Below are 14,376 nucleotides of genomic sequence, written 5' to 3' on the forward strand. Positions count from 1 at the left end.
CCGGAGGATGCAGAGGAAGGTCACAATGATGAGTGAACCAGTAACTGGAGGTGCGAGAGGGAGATGTCTGTCGTCAGGCAGCGAATAGAGTTCGGAATTGCGAGTGCATTTGAGCCTAGCCAGGCTCTCTGTACGTGACCGTATTCAATTACGGTCGTCTTATTTATAGAAGTAGTGGACTCACAATGTACATAGTGGCTTGATAGTCTCGTGATATCCTGATTCTTGGGAAATTGCACAATTGAGACCTGCACCGTTGTGATCACCGCCACAGACGCGTTAGCGCCAAGAGAAAACGTGTTCACGTCGCGGTTGCTCCGCTCTCATCCTGTTTCGTCCTTAATTGCGAACCAAATCCCAATCAAAATGCGAGCACATCGTTCCGGATTGTTTCAATCGAGTGTCGACATCGCAGGTGCTAGGTGTAAGACGACGTCGTTGTTTGCCGCGATCAGCGCCATTCGTCGGACTGGCCACTTTTCGGTAACGGTTACATGACAACTTGTCGCACCTTCAATATAATCGGTAACCTCGAAAGCTCGACTTGCCAGCAGATGTTCTTGCAAGGCGAAGTCACTGGAGTTGAAAGGGAAATTCTTGCTGCGGAAGTCGGTATCGGCGAGAAAATCGAGTGGCTTGTGAGCGGAAGGGAACTACACAAGACTGGGAATAGGCAAGTCAGTGTTTTCTGCTGACGTCTATTGTAGCTGCGTACTGACTCAGCAACGTCTGCTGAGCCTATGTTCCAGCTCCGTCCGGCGAGTAGCACACTGAAAAACCCGCATCGTACACGGCGCCGCTCGATATATGCGAGGCCATCGAGATTGAAGGGGTACTCTACTGGCCACCTATGCCGGGAAATCGTGACGGATTGTCGAAAGGGAGACCGAGATGACAAAACAGCAGGTTGCGCGGTAGGAGGGATCTATGGCCCGGTCGTATGTATGTATTGCGTGGCCCGCAATCTTTCACAGTCAGATGGCACCTCAATAGGGTGTCAGCGACTTTGTTGCACTCTATTGCAATCGGAGAGCTCACCGTGGATTCTATGCCTCTCATCGGAATCGAGGTGACTTATACACGCTCTCGACCGTTTCAAATGATTTCTTACGTTTCGTCCCCTGTAGGGCCATTCATTGCGCTATAGGGATCTGCTCCTTGTCTAGTTGTCGCTGAGACCAACGTCGCTGGCATCGCCGATGTCTGACGCTGACACCAGGACTTCCGTCCCATCAGCTTTGCCATCGCGCTGGAAATTCGTGCAAAGACAACCTAGCCTCGCTCGTCTTCGACTAGCCTTCAATCTCTATGGAGCGATTGTGGACAACTTGACTTGCGGCCAATATTCTGCATCCTGTATGAGATGGCTGCTGTTGATGCCATATGTTTCGCTTCGAGGAAAGCCACAAGTCTGTTGTTAGTCTGCTCCTTCACTACGACAGCACAGAGAGGTGAGGGGATCAGCCCTGGCAAATCATCGAAGTTTGGGAGTCCGAGAAAACATCGACAGGGCGAGCACACGCAATGCAATGGATGAAAAGACTTCGACGGTCTTTGCCGGATAAAGACATCGATGGCGCGCGGCGGTGTGGCTAGTAGTAGTAATTGTGCCACTCCTGCTGGCCACCAAGGTGTGGCCCTTGCAACGCATATAACTCAAGAAACAATTCCTTTTCACCGTGCTCTACAAGATGCACACCGTTCGCAGGGTCATATCCGCTCTGCTTCACGAGCTTGGCCGACAAGAGTGAGAACTGGTCCATTACGCCCTTCAACAAATACGCTGTCAATTTGCGATCATCGTTCACTCTGCAACTGTCAGCTACTGGCGTAATCTCACTGTACATACCAGCTCCAGTGAACAGAGATATGGACGTGGTCGTAGCGTCTAAGCATAATTCGAACCCCTTCAAAATAGCAGTCAATGGCGGTTCGGCAAACCGCCCAAATCCACTTCGGCCGCCTTCTGTCCAACCCATCGCAGCCACATTCTTAGTTAACGATGGACTCATCAGTCTTGGTAGCAACCTATATGCAGAAGCTGAGTACGTCGACCGTAAGCATTGGTGATGGGCCGGCTTACCTTCCCAACCACTTCTCCGTCATGATGCTTCGCCAGAGATATATTCTTCCCGTTTCCCTTGCCTTCATTCGATCCCTTCTAACTTTTATCAAATCCCTTCATGATTTGTTCCTAATCTTCTTCTCATTGATTCCAATCCCGCTCTTGCAAGTCTTGACAAACGTACTATATCGCGCCGCGCCATTACCCTTGTGGGTTTCTTTCGAGATCATCCAGGAAGCGCAAGACTTGCTGCTCGAGCGACACTAAGTCGATTACCCATTTGAGAACGTCGATGCTTACATCGAGCCCAACGGCTACGAGCACGACTTTCGGGCTCCTCTTACCGACATCATGCTGGCCAGAGGATCTGTAGCACAGCCTCAGTCGCCGGTCAGACTTCTGAACGTCATCGCCTATTGCCCTGAGATATAGGGACATCAGAGGTCAACAGATATAACATCAATGTACAGAGGAATCATACACGTACAATCGGTAGTCATTCCGTGGGATTATACCTTAAGGCGGATCGAGGCAAATCACGAGATAATAGGAAAAATGAGGAACAATGGCTGCGGCCATCAGCTGATAAGCGCCCATTGATTAACCACCCCGACGCGCCTTGCCTTTCTCCCCCCACTTGTCTCCCAACCACCACAAGTGCTCTTCCCTTTCATCCCTTCTGCCCTCTTACATCCACCTTTGTAGACACTTCGCGCTGCTCTACAGAGACGTACTTACTCTTCTGCCTACCTCTTGCTTTGTTATCACTTTCCCATCCAGTTCGTCTATGTCGCGTGTCCTTCCGAAAATGGTCGCGTTTTTGCAGAGCGCTCGGGCAGCCCTTCGAAAGAAGATTGTTGACCTCATACATACGCGTCATCCTCCTCCACAAAGAGAGTTAATGCAACGGTCTAGTGTTACCAACTTCCAGGTCGACACTAGGAGCACACAATTCAACACGGGCAAGGACGAGGACGACAAACTGGTGAGTCTTTCATTCGTCAATTCCGTGTCGAAATGTCTGCTCACCATCCACTGCGTTTCAATGTATTGTTGGCGGGTCGCGATAGTCGGACCTCTTTGTCTTCAACGCGTTCCAAGATTGCGACTTGGACACGATAAGCGAGATTGTTTGGGCAGAGAATCCAGCTGGACACCAGGCTACGGTAGGCTGTGAAGTTCTAAAGGAATGACGTGCAATGTACTGAGGAAGTTTCAGGTTGACGGGGACTTGGTCAAGACGCTTCAGCAGCCGATATCGGGGTACTCCTTTGTGGAGCCTGCCCCGCACCTCGATGGCCTTGACTATGTCGTGGACTATGCAGTGAACACCAACGAAGAGGTTAGGGATGGGGGAGAGGCTTTGCTATATGATCGGTCCATGGTAGGCTAAATATTGTTTCGCAGTCGTGGCATGCCACTCACTGCCACTACAGGTCAACAAGCGCTTTGGCAAGCCGGTCTTGCAGACCATTCCGGAGCACTCAATCGTCAACTCGTTCGCCGATGAAGAGGAGGAGGAGGAGGCGGAGTCCATCTTCTGGCTTGAAGGCTTTGACTATGTTGCGGACTTTGCTAACTTTGGAGACGATGGGGAACGCGGCACGCCTTCGGTGAGTGGCATGCCACGCGACGCAACAACGGAAAGGCAGACGACTGACTTCGATGTACAGGACGACGAAATCGCAGCGTGCAATGCGATTGATGACGGCTCCATGGACAACAGTGATGCGGTGGACTCCAGCACTGAGTCCGACGACCCAGCTCTTCCTACCACACCGACGTCATCGTTCTACAACGTCCCACGCGCCTCGACCGACGGCCTTGATGCTCGCAAGCATGCCAACGTTACGGTCGATCTTCCGATAGGAACGCCGTCGGGAGCTCCTGTTAAGCCCTGGACAAGCGAGGAACTGGAGGCGAGGAAGGCCAAGATGGAGGCTACCATTGAACTGATATATGAACGGTTTGCCAAGATCTGCGGCGCCGAGCGAGCTGAGGAAATAAGACATCGTCCCGTGGCACCGCGCAACGTTTCTACTCAGCAATACTCTGCCAGCGAGGTTAACAAGAGATGCGCGGAAGTTCTCGGGCGGCTCCGTGAGACAAGGCTCCGGATCGAGAACAGTATCAAAGAGAGAAGGGAATTGAGAGAATTGAGGGAATTGAGGCAGAATCTGGACCCGGCTAGCGATGACGATGGGGAAGACAACCAGCAGGATTTCGGCCACCAAGGAGATGCTCCGGAGGATGCAGAGGAAGGTCACAATGATGAGTGAACCAGTAACTGGAGGTGCGAGAGGGAGATGTCTGTCGTCAGGCAGCGAATAGAGTTCGGGATTGCGAGTGCATTTGAGCCTAGCCAGGCTTTCTGTACGTGACCGTATTCAACTATAGTCGTCTTATTTATAGAAGTAGTGGACTCACAATGTCCATAGCGGCTTGATAGTCTCGTGGTATCCTGATTCTTGGGGAAATTGCACAATTGAGACCGTTGTGACCGCCGCCACAGACGCGTTAGCGCCAAGAGAAAACGTGTTCACGTCGCGGTTGCTCCGCTCTCATCCTGTTTCGCCCTTAATTGCGAACCAGATCCCAGTCATTTCCCAGCCAAATGCCAGCATATCGTTCCGGATTGTTTCAATCGAGTGTCGACATCGCAGGTGGTAGATGTAAGACGACTTCGTTGTTTGCCGCAATCAACGCGCCACTCGTCGGACTGGCCACTTTTCCGTAACGGCTGCATGATTGATTGTTGAATGTTGCATTTCGTCGTTAACCTTGTAAGCCCAACTTGCCAGTGGACGCATTTGCAAGGCGAAGCCTCCCAAGTCGAACAGAAATTCTTGCAACTTGCTATGGGAGTCGGCGTCGGCGACGAAATCGAGTGGCTTGGGAGTGGAAGGAAAGTACACAAGACTGTGGATAGGCAAGTCAGTGTTTTCGGCGGACGTCTATTCTGTGTACTGACTCAACAACATTGACGTGTCCGCTGAAACTACGCTCCAGCTCCTTCCGAACAATAAGCACATAAAAGACACGCATCACAAATAAGGCCATTCGATATATGCGAGGCCATCGAGATTCGAGGGGGCACTCTACAGGCCACCCATGTCAGGGAATCGTGAAGCATTGCCGAAAGTGAAACGGAAGTGACAAAGCCGCAGGTTGAGCAATAGGAGGGACCCATGACTTGGCAGAGCAATGATGGGGTCGGTATCCGGTCGTACGTTTTGTCGAAACAATAAGTCTTGAGCTGACGATGAACTGCTCACGATAGGTCCTTCGTAGATGCCAAGTGTTGCATCATTGACACACGACGTTTCGAGGGAATATGCTGCAACGCGCGGCCACTGCGTAGCGTGACCCGCAATCCCTCCACAGTCAGACGATACCTCCATGGAAGCGTCAGCGACTTCGTTGCACATTATTGCAATCGGGGAACTCACCATGCGTTCTGTGCGCCTCTCAAGGTGACTTGTACACGCTCCTGACCCGTTAGAATGACTTATTGCGTTTCTCTCCTGTAGGACCGTTCATTGTGCTATAGGCGTCCGCTCCTTGTCTTGCTTTCGTCAAGATCAATGTCGCTGGCACCGTTGATGTTTGACGCTGGCATCAGGGCTTCCACCCTCATCAGCCTGACCATCGCACGAAAATTCGACCAAGCACAATCCAACCTTTGTCATTCTTCGAATAACCCTCAACATTTATACGGTGATTGTGAGCGATGTGATCTGGGGGCAATAGTCCGCGTCCTGCATGAGATGATCGTTCTTGATACCATAACGCTCGCTTCGAGGAGGCCACAAATCTGCTGCTGGTCTGCTCTATTGACTATAACGACGCGGCGATGTGAGGCACCAACCCTGACACAATGTCGAGGTCTGGGAGTCCGAGAAGCTCCGAGAAGATATCGACACGACGAGGACACGCAATGGACGAAAAGACTTCGACGCTCTTTACCGGATAAAGACAATTTGGTGGCGGCAAGGCGCGTGGCGGTGTGGCTTGTTTGTGCCACTCGTGCTGGCGGCCACCGATCTATGCCCTCGCAATGCATGAAACTCAAGAAGCAATTGCTATTCACCGTGCTCTACAAGATGTAAACCGTTCGCAGGGTCATATCCGCTCTGCTTCACAAGCTTGACCGACGGAGTTATACCTGGTCCATCATGCCCTTCAACAACACGCTGTCAATTTGTGATCTTCCTTCACTCAGCATCAGTCAGTTACTGGGCGTTATCTCACCGTATGTACCAGGTTCAAGGAACAGAGGTATCACGACGTGATCGTAGCACCCAAGCCCAATTTGGTCTTCTTCATGACAGCATTCAGTGGTGCTTCGAGACCGCCCGACAGTCCAATTCGGTCGCCTTCTGACCAACCCATCGCAGCCAACATCTTAAAGCCAACGTTGGATTCGCCAATCTTGGGGGCAGCCTGTACGTACGCAGGAACTGAGTACTTCAAAGTGAGCGTTTGTGACACGCCGGCTCACCTTTCCAACCACTTCTCCCTCGCGATGCTTCACTAGAGATATCGGCTTGCCGTTGCCCTTGCCTTCGTTCGGTCCTTCCCAGTTTCTATCAAATCCTTTCATGATGTTCCTGATTTTTTTCTCATTAATTCCAATCCCGCTCTTGGTCGTCTTAAACAGCGTAGTATATCGCGTCTTGCCACTGCCCTTGCTTTGACTCTTGAGATTGAAAGCGGTCGCTAAGGCATGAATTTTCTTCCTGGTCCCTTTGTCGGCCGGGGGCAATGCCATGGATACCTTCTCGATATCATCCAGGAAGCGCCGGATTTGTTGCTCCAGCGACACAAGGTTGGTTATCCTGTTGGGCATGTCGACGCTCACATCGAGCCTGAAGGCTGCGAGCATCGCCTTTCTGCTCTTCTTACCGCTTTTATGCTGGGCCAGAGGATCCGCAGCGGCCTCCAATCTAGCTTGAGCCCGCTTTCGTTTATTTTCCGCTTTCTTCTCGCGATCTCTCTCCCACTGGTCTTGAATGGTGCTCGGAGCACATTTATCCTTGCCTCGAGCTGGAATAAATGTGTCAATCGTTGAGAATCACATCACCAAGATATGTAGAATCGTACGCACTAGGCTGCATCATAACTGCAAAGTCGTCGCCATCAAAGTCGCCGTCACTGATTGCTTGGAACAGCTTCTTCCCTGCCTTCCTGCCTCCGCCATTGAGAATGTCGCGATTCTCATGGAGTATATCCTGCACACGGTCAGACATTGACTCGATATCACAAGTGACTGTCGTACCTCCAGCTCAGCGAAAAAGTCATCGTCGTCGTCAGCCCGTGTCATCTCAAGCTCGTCATCACTTGAATCAGCTCTCCCCTTCCCTCTGTCACGAGCGCGTATTGCTGCCAACCTAGCCTGAAAGCTCGATTTAGGACTGGCTTCATCGTCCGAGGATAAGATGTCGTCGTCATCATCATCATCATCTTCTTCTTCCTCCTCATCTTCTTCATCTTCCTCCTCCGGCTGCTCGCCTTTGGCACCCCCGTTCTGGTCATGAACTTCACCAACCAGAGCACGTTCCCCCTCGTCAAAGATATTTTCTATTTCCTCCTCCACCTCCTGACGATCGCGCTCGCTCTCATTCTCATCACTGCTGCTGCCGCTATCACTGACTCGTCCGGCCGCCTCCTCCTCGTCTTCTTCCCTCATACGCTCTGTGTCTGCAACATCATCCATCGTGACATGCCTAGAGCCTTCCGCGCTCATGCTGTGCACGAATCTGCGCATATCCTCGAGCGATATCTGCGTGTCAATCTCCATCGCGCCCACTCCGTTGGAAATCTCGTCGATCGCATCGCCTTCGTCCTCGTCAGAGTCTCCCCAGTTGACGTCAGAGTCGCCTCTGCGCTGCTCGCTCTCCCGCGAATCTTTCTCCTTCCCATGCACTTCTTCCTGCAGATGTGCCTCCGAAAGCATCGCGCCATACGAGCCAAAATGCCGCAAAGGCCTCTGTCGGGCCTTCTTCGAACGTTTCAAAAGCGAACGCGGGCCGCCGACTGGGAACAGTTTTCGAGTCTGCTTCTTCCGCGTAGTAGAGCCGAAAGCGAAGGACACAGACTCAAATGCCGGAGTCTCAGGGTTGACAATTGGAGCTGGTGCTTGCAACTGTGTTGGCGTAGTAGTAACTTCTGCTTGTGCACCTTCCGCTTGTGCGCCTTCTGCTTGTGCGTCGTCTGCCTCTTGAGGCGCGGAAATCCCGACACCAGTCAGAATCGAGGTCATAGAGACAGCCTGGACGGACGTGTTCTCTTGTGGCTGCCGTGTAGGCGGCACCGGCCCCGAACGCGGATGCGGCGCAACGTATACAATTATCTCCTCATCATCTTCGCCGAGTGCTGCTTCCACCAGGTCAGCCGCGATGACATTGTTCGCAGGCTGCTCGGTGACCGGGGTAGGTGTAGTGTCCACAAAGAAGCCAGTGAACTTCTCCTCTAGCGCTTTGATCTCTGTATGAGCATCTTCGGGCTCGCTTGTTGTGGATGTAACGACTTCCACGGCAGCCACTGCATCCACATCTGCTTGGATCTTGCCCAAATCTGCGAAGTCAATTTCCTCCAATCGGTCGTCTTCCGACTCCCCATGTAAATCTTCACCGTCGAATACATGGGAGACCTTGTCTGCTGTAGGAACATGGCTCTTCTCATCATCCGCTAACATCGAGGTCAGCAGGCTGGCAGCAGGATCAGGGGGGGGGGAAACTTGCCTACTGGTTCTGCCATGGGCTGAAGGATATCTTCCTCCTCTTGGAATAGGGTTGCGGTATGTACCGACCGCACAAACACAACCGGCTTGAGCAGCGGTCGATCTTCGCTGAGCAGCTTCCCCAGAGGCACACCCGCACGCAGCCGCGACTTCAAATAGGCTTCACTCCTTCCACTACGGCCCTGATCTCCATATGGCGTAGTGTCGCCTGAGAATCCTCGTCCTCGCCCTCGTCCCCGACTGCGAGGGCTGTCTGTTCCTCGCGTTGGAATCGGACTGTTGTAGCCTGATCCCTGATTTCCTGGCCATCCACGGCCTCTGCCTCTAGGGGTGATGAATCCCCCGCGAGCTGGCGGATCATCTGCGAGCAGATAAGCAGCAATCCTTCTCACTCCACCACCTGCAACGGTGGATGCGAGGATTGCACAGAAGGGCAAAACTCACTGTCTGGCCACTGCGAAATGGGCAAGTCAAACTCGTCAAAGGGGATATATCCACCTCTTCCCCTTCCGCCGCGGAAACCGTTGCCTCGACTGCCTCCTCGTCCGCGGCTACGACCTCCTCGTCCTCTGCTCTGGTCACCACGGAATGCGCCGCCTCGGTTGTTGTAGTTTCCTCTGGACATGTCTATCTATGCAAGAAAGATGTGGTATAGATGAAATCGATTCAAGCAATGCAGCAACACAGAACAGTAGCAGGGACACAAGCAGCAAGGAGATGGCAAGAGGCCGTCTCAGAAGCGTCTAAGCGCCCTTTGGGAAACGGCACGCGCCGAGTCGGCGCTTACTGCAGCCTACTGCTTGGTGCACGCCACCATGAACTACCAGGACTCGGAGCAAGTCATTCACGACAGAGTCAACCTCGGACGGCTGGTCCGTAAACTGGAGAAGACGGTACAGGAGGAGGACTGGGACAATACAAACGTATCTTCACGGCCGACATGGGTCAAGACGCAAGGGCTGCTGCAGGTGAGCACGACATGTCCTACTATTGCCGACAAGTCTCAGTTATGCAGACGCGAACTGCATGATTGATGTCGTTTGCAGAAAATGAGATATGCGCGGAAACTTCTCAGTAATGTCGAGATGTACGAAGACAGTCCGTACGTGCCTCGTTGACTACAGGATAACTTGCATCTGAATAGGCGGATAGTGATGCTCAATATGAGCGATTGCGGGAGACAATAAATCGTCTGGAAAGCGTGGTGAAGGAAGTGGACAAGGCAAGCACCGATTCGCATCTCACGCCTCTCAGAATTGCTGAACATGCCTCAGCGCGTCGCTCTCAAGCCTCATCGCCCAGCCCCAATCTTACCAACTATTCCGACTCCACTCTTCGCAATACGAGCAACAGCGCCAGTGCCACTGTCCGCTATAACACCGAGTGCTTCCAACTCCGCGGGAACCGAGCCCATCTCTCCAGACGAGTCGACCACCATAACAGCGCAAGACCTTCTATTATCGCCCTCTGACACCGCTACCATGCTGCGCGCCCCATCTTCGAACCCCAGCGTGACACTCCTCCCACCAAACCTTCCCTCATCTCCCGCCAAGTCCACTGTCACTGGCACGCCTGCGTTCCTCCAGAATTCGGCTGCCCTGCAGGAAGAGCTATCTGCCCAGCTGGCGCAGATGGCGACTCAATTGAAGCGCAATGCGATCCACTTCGCCGACTCGCTCGACAAGGACAAGGCAGTCGTCCTGGAGACGCAGGCCAAGCTTGAGCGCAACCACGATGTCATGCAGAGGGAGCGCGTCCGCGTGAGGGATCATAGATCGAAGAGCTGGGGGACGACTTGGCTTGTCCTCTTGAGTATAATGGTCGCAATCGTCGGTTTCATCTTGACCTTCTTCGTTATCCGGTTCACATAGGAGAAGAGACCCTGCAGTTCTCATTTCTGAGTGGTTTCAGTAGCGTTCTGTTCTCACGGTACATCGGTCTTTGTGTACATCCTCCAGGGTTTACTGCGTCAAGGGCCCCAATATTGTGCGTATTATCATATTTCGTACTTTAGGAGCTGATTCCTGCGACCCATGACTTCGGCGAGCCTTTGACCCATGAGGCAATATGTTCTTGCAGCGCGAAAGCCGTTTCCTGTGCGCTTGATGATGCAAACGAACGGAGCAGGTCACGTCAGGGTATTTGACAACTCACTACCAGCATGACTGCTCCAGAGCATCGAGAACGCTTGTGTCGAGAACAGCCTCATTGGTTCTTCACGCAACGCAGCATACAACCTGCGCATCCTCAAAATATACATAGGATGCCGTAAATGAGGCACCGCCTTCGGAAGAGGCTAGCGATGAAGACACTCATCCAGCCATCGTGTAAACCACGTTGGCCCCGCAATACCAAGGTCCTAGCGAGACGTTGACATAGCTAAAGCCGACTCGGACTAGCACTACCGTGCAAAGAGCCTCGATCATCCCCGGTCTAACCACATTCCAGCAAGTGTATATTGATCCGAGCCCTCCTGATCAGCGCTATATACATTCCAGGACGGGCCGCACATCAGCCGCTGCCTTTGCAAGGCATGCATGCAAGAACCGTTACGTACTGCGCTCCTGGCCCCCTGCTCGGACCGATATCTAACATGCGTTCTACCAGGCTCTCAGCGCGACTCGACCTCGTTCCGTGTCAAATACCTGCTGGAAGTGCGTTACGACATGATCACCGCCTCGATCGATGAAGATTCCGGGGTGCGGTCGGTAATCGTACCGTAGTGCTCGGATGATCCTGCCGCGGCTGCGTGGACGGTGTCGCCGGTACGGTCGTGATCTTTCACACCGAGCTATTCATATTGAGATAGGCCACTTGCTGCACCACCAGAATGGCGGGAATACAAGAAGTTCGGCGACATGATACTGTCAAAGGGTAGGCCCTGTATCGAACACGTTCGTCAATTCAATATGTATGGCGCTAACGCGAGCGATAGGCAAAGAAGTCTGAGAATCGTTCCCGATCGTCTGGGACGCGGTTCCCAGTGCCGGGTGTTATTGAACAGTACCCTTGCATCTTCTCATCGAAAGATCCAAGATGATTTCCAGAATCCGTGCAAGTGATAGGCTCAACACGTTTTTTTACATGCGGTGCGCATCCTGTAGATTTATTCGCATTTCGATGATCACTCAGTCAACCTTCCTTCCTGGGCTGCTGGTGAGTCCAGAACACACGTTCCAAGTTGTACTCAATACTCGCCATAGGACTGGCCAGTTCAGGACAATCTTCCTAGCTCGGAGGCGCTCATCTAGTTGCTATTGCTGGTGTGAACATTCGGCGGTATCATGGCATTCCCAGCACTGTTAATAATGAGGTGAGTTTCACTCTGCAGGAGAGCTGATGAACAAATCATATCTGTCTTGTAGACAAGCGCAGCACCACGCGATTTTCCAATCCTGAATCTCGTTCTGGACAGCTCAATGAATTTGCGCATTGTCGACGCAGGTATATTGTCCAAGGTAAGTGAGTCTACGAAAGACTAGCATGTGCGAGTAACATAGTGTGTCAAGGTCGTGCTGCAGCGATAGTACAAGCTCGACTATATGCTAAAGTGACTAGGCGAGATCCCAACAAACATGAGATCGTCGCTACATGATCGTAGTCCGTAAGGCCTGCAACGCAAGCCACGATTCGTGAATTATAGTCTAAGGAAGGGAAGGAAGAAACGAAGGAAGACCGTCCATATCGAGTTGTGCAACGTCTATGGGCGATTGTCAACGAAGGTGAAGGCGGTGGCGCAGCCGTCTGAGCAACGGATTATTGCGAGTCAAGCCCCTGATCGCCCTCTCCGGTACCCTCAAATGTCTGGTGCGTCTTTGATCCGCGTTGTCATCTACGACCTCGATCGCATAGGCTACCTACAACGGCGCAGCCACAAACAGATCCGAAACTCAACACAGCCCTCGCACGCTATACAAAGATAAAACATGCACTCACACGCAGGTCCTGGGTCATCTGAATGGCATACACCCTGCCAACAAGCACCCTCTCTTGGCCGGGGGAACCCCACCAAAACCGGACTTCGTCATTCAGCTGCGGCCTCTGTCAATAAACTAATCATCCTAGCACCCTTCTAATGCAGGGCCACCCACGCGATATCTTGTCCTGGCATCGAAGTCGGCAGCCATTGGCGTACGTGACGCTGCGCTGGATCTTGCACCCGCACCGCGAACAGCGATTCATCCCGCCTTGCCACCGAGGATGCGCGCCGACGTCGGTGCAGCGACGGTGAGGGGACAGTAGGGCGGCGAGCTACGTTATCGCGGCAGATATCTGCGTATGATGCATGCGAGGCGAAGCTTCGACGTCTGGGCTGCTGGCAGGCGTCCTTCTGCTGCGGGGCGAAACATCAGGCACAAGGCCATCCGCAACCGCTCCCGATACCTTAGATCCCTTTTCTGCAGGGGACGTTCTGTATAACCGCTAGAGCGATATTCATCATGGTTGACGCGGATGTTCCGTCTCAAGCGAAGCGCAATCTGCCGCGCGCGGTAATTACAAATCCTCTCCGATTGCGATGATCGAAAGGAAAGGAGTGCAGTTCTTGGTATCGTCATCATTCTTGCAGACACAAAGGAGCCTCTGCTCGTCGGGCATTGATGGGCGAAGGTGACTCGCATCTCGAGAGGGGGAGGGGGGATTGTGTGACCAAGCGGATGTCACCAGTAGAGCGAGACCCTGTCCAATTGCACTAGCCTACGTACAAGCAAAGCTACACCGAGATCCACTAGTCCAAGTGTCCAGAAGCCACGTCTTTTTGCGGGCCCGAAATCATAAGCATTGCGTTTGAGGTCATCACGTCACAGAGTGTCAACTTACTGTACTATATACAGCCTAAACACAATAAGCAGAGATCGAATGAACATCTTATCAGCAGCCAGCGACAAAAATGGCGGATATACCGGACCCAGGTAAACCTAAGACGATCTGAAACAGTTGCCGGAACAAAAAAAAATACAGATATCGCGAGATCTGGTGCAAGCTCAACTTGAAAGTACTACCCGAGGTGCTGAATAAGTACACGCGGACGACGAGGGCAGTCCAAGATGATTGCCGCACAGCTAGAGACATTCACGTTCTGTAGCCTGCGCTACTCGACTCCTCGAAACTAGAGCTGTTTCTTAGACCAAATTGCGTTCCGCACACCCACGAGTGGCCTTCACCGCGATTGATCGGAACCATGATGGGGACAACACGATGGTGGCTTGATCCGCGAGTGTGGCTGCGCCCCGCCCGCGTGTGTATCGTTCCACCCACCCACTCCGTGGTGGCGCCACATAGCGACCACAGTCAAGAATCAAGGCTGACAGAGCTCTACCGCATTTTAAACTGCAATAAGTCTATATCACGTCCCTAGACAAGCCCACGCGCTCTAGCTGCATACACACATACGTTCCAATCTCTATAATACTTTCATATTCGCCGCTCCTCGATCCTACACAACTAACACCGAACCAACCCATCAGCGAAAGAAAAAGAAAAAAGAAAAAAGTAGTACACATCCAGAATAACGCAAAGGCCAATAATCAATAAACACTATCCTCTCGGTATCGTATATCGTATGTCGTAG

At 52.5% G+C, this 14,376-nt stretch overlaps 5 protein-coding genes across 5 annotated transcripts; 2 read left to right on the forward strand and 3 right to left on the reverse strand.

The window, feature by feature from the left end:
* Positions 1-1,592: 1,592 nt before the first annotated feature.
* Positions 1,593-2,106, reverse strand: LAESUDRAFT_761257 (uncharacterized protein; the record flags this gene model as incomplete). Its single annotated transcript, XM_040912888.1, has 3 exons — positions 1,593-1,783; positions 1,850-2,028; positions 2,084-2,106. The coding sequence occupies 3 exons, from the start codon at positions 2,104-2,106 to the stop codon at positions 1,593-1,595; spliced, it is 393 nt and encodes a 130-aa protein (XP_040761872.1).
* Positions 2,107-2,694: 588 nt separating this feature from the next.
* Positions 2,695-4,558, forward strand: LAESUDRAFT_728331 (uncharacterized protein). The gene is made up of 5 exons (XM_040909419.1): positions 2,695-3,050; positions 3,136-3,231; positions 3,285-3,449; positions 3,502-3,678; positions 3,739-4,558. The coding sequence occupies exons 1-5, from the start codon at positions 2,874-2,876 to the stop codon at positions 4,342-4,344; spliced, it is 1,221 nt and encodes a 406-aa protein (XP_040761873.1). The 5' UTR covers positions 2,695-2,873; the 3' UTR covers positions 4,345-4,558.
* Positions 4,559-6,152: 1,594 nt separating this feature from the next.
* LAESUDRAFT_703719 (uncharacterized protein) lies at positions 6,153-9,540 on the reverse strand. Its single transcript, XM_040906528.1, has 6 exons — positions 9,252-9,540; positions 8,809-9,168; positions 7,344-8,755; positions 7,173-7,296; positions 6,567-7,111; positions 6,153-6,508 (listed from the first exon to the last, which is right to left on the reverse strand). Exons 1-6 carry the CDS (start codon positions 9,430-9,432, stop codon positions 6,347-6,349), a joined length of 2,784 nt encoding a protein of 927 aa, XP_040761874.1. The 5' UTR covers positions 9,433-9,540; the 3' UTR covers positions 6,153-6,346.
* Positions 9,541-9,622: 82 nt separating this feature from the next.
* On the forward strand, positions 9,623-10,678 carry LAESUDRAFT_658293 (uncharacterized protein; the record flags this gene model as incomplete). Its single annotated transcript, XM_040904743.1, has 4 exons — positions 9,623-9,775; positions 9,854-9,913; positions 9,952-10,020; positions 10,082-10,678. 4 exons carry the CDS (start codon positions 9,623-9,625, stop codon positions 10,676-10,678), a joined length of 879 nt encoding a protein of 292 aa, XP_040761875.1.
* Positions 10,679-12,224: 1,546 nt separating this feature from the next.
* LAESUDRAFT_728336 (uncharacterized protein) lies at positions 12,225-13,252 on the reverse strand. The gene is made up of 3 exons (XM_040909420.1): positions 12,899-13,252; positions 12,744-12,839; positions 12,225-12,664 (listed from the first exon to the last, which is right to left on the reverse strand). Exons 1-3 carry the CDS (start codon positions 12,932-12,934, stop codon positions 12,521-12,523), a joined length of 276 nt encoding a protein of 91 aa, XP_040761876.1. The 5' UTR covers positions 12,935-13,252; the 3' UTR covers positions 12,225-12,520.
* Between the last annotated feature and the right edge of the window lie 1,124 nt (positions 13,253-14,376).

Source organism: Laetiporus sulphureus, assembly GCF_001632365.1.
Source record: "Laetiporus sulphureus 93-53 unplaced genomic scaffold LAESUscaffold_34, whole genome shotgun sequence".
Lineage (NCBI taxonomy): Eukaryota > Fungi > Basidiomycota > Agaricomycetes > Polyporales > Laetiporaceae > Laetiporus > Laetiporus sulphureus.

What these genes read in the sequence shown, in the direction of transcription:
- LAESUDRAFT_703719 (XM_040906528.1), bottom strand. Translation starts at nt 9,432, where the DNA reads ATGTCCAGAGGAAACTACAACAACCGAGGCGGCGCATTCCGTGGTGAC. An exon ending in CATTTCGCAGTGGCCAGACA is followed by an intron (nt 9,169 to 9,251) that starts GTGAGTTTTGCC and finishes ATCTGCTCGCAG; the next exon opens with ATGATCCGCCAGCTCGCGGG. An exon ending in TGCAGTTATGATGCAGCCTA is followed by an intron (nt 7,112 to 7,172) that starts GTGCGTACGATT and finishes CATTTATTCCAG; the next exon opens with CTCGAGGCAAGGATAAATGT.
- LAESUDRAFT_728331 (XM_040909419.1), top strand. Translation starts at nt 2,874, where the DNA reads ATGGTCGCGTTTTTGCAGAGCGCTCGGGCAGCCCTTCGAAAGAAGATT. An exon ending in AGGACGAGGACGACAAACTG is followed by an intron (nt 3,051 to 3,135) that starts GTGAGTCTTTCA and finishes GGGTCGCGATAG; the next exon opens with TCGGACCTCTTTGTCTTCAA. An exon ending in CAGCTGGACACCAGGCTACG is followed by an intron (nt 3,232 to 3,284) that starts GTAGGCTGTGAA and finishes AGGAAGTTTCAG; the next exon opens with GTTGACGGGGACTTGGTCAA.
- LAESUDRAFT_728336 (XM_040909420.1), bottom strand. Translation starts at nt 12,934, where the DNA reads ATGGCTGCCGACTTCGATGCCAGGACAAGATATCGC. An exon ending in ATGCCAGGACAAGATATCGC is followed by an intron (nt 12,840 to 12,898) that starts GTGGGTGGCCCT and finishes CAGAGGCCGCAG; the next exon opens with CTGAATGACGAAGTCCGGTT. An exon ending in AGATGACCCAGGACCTGCGT is followed by an intron (nt 12,665 to 12,743) that starts GTGAGTGCATGT and finishes GCGCCGTTGTAG; the next exon opens with GTAGCCTATGCGATCGAGGT.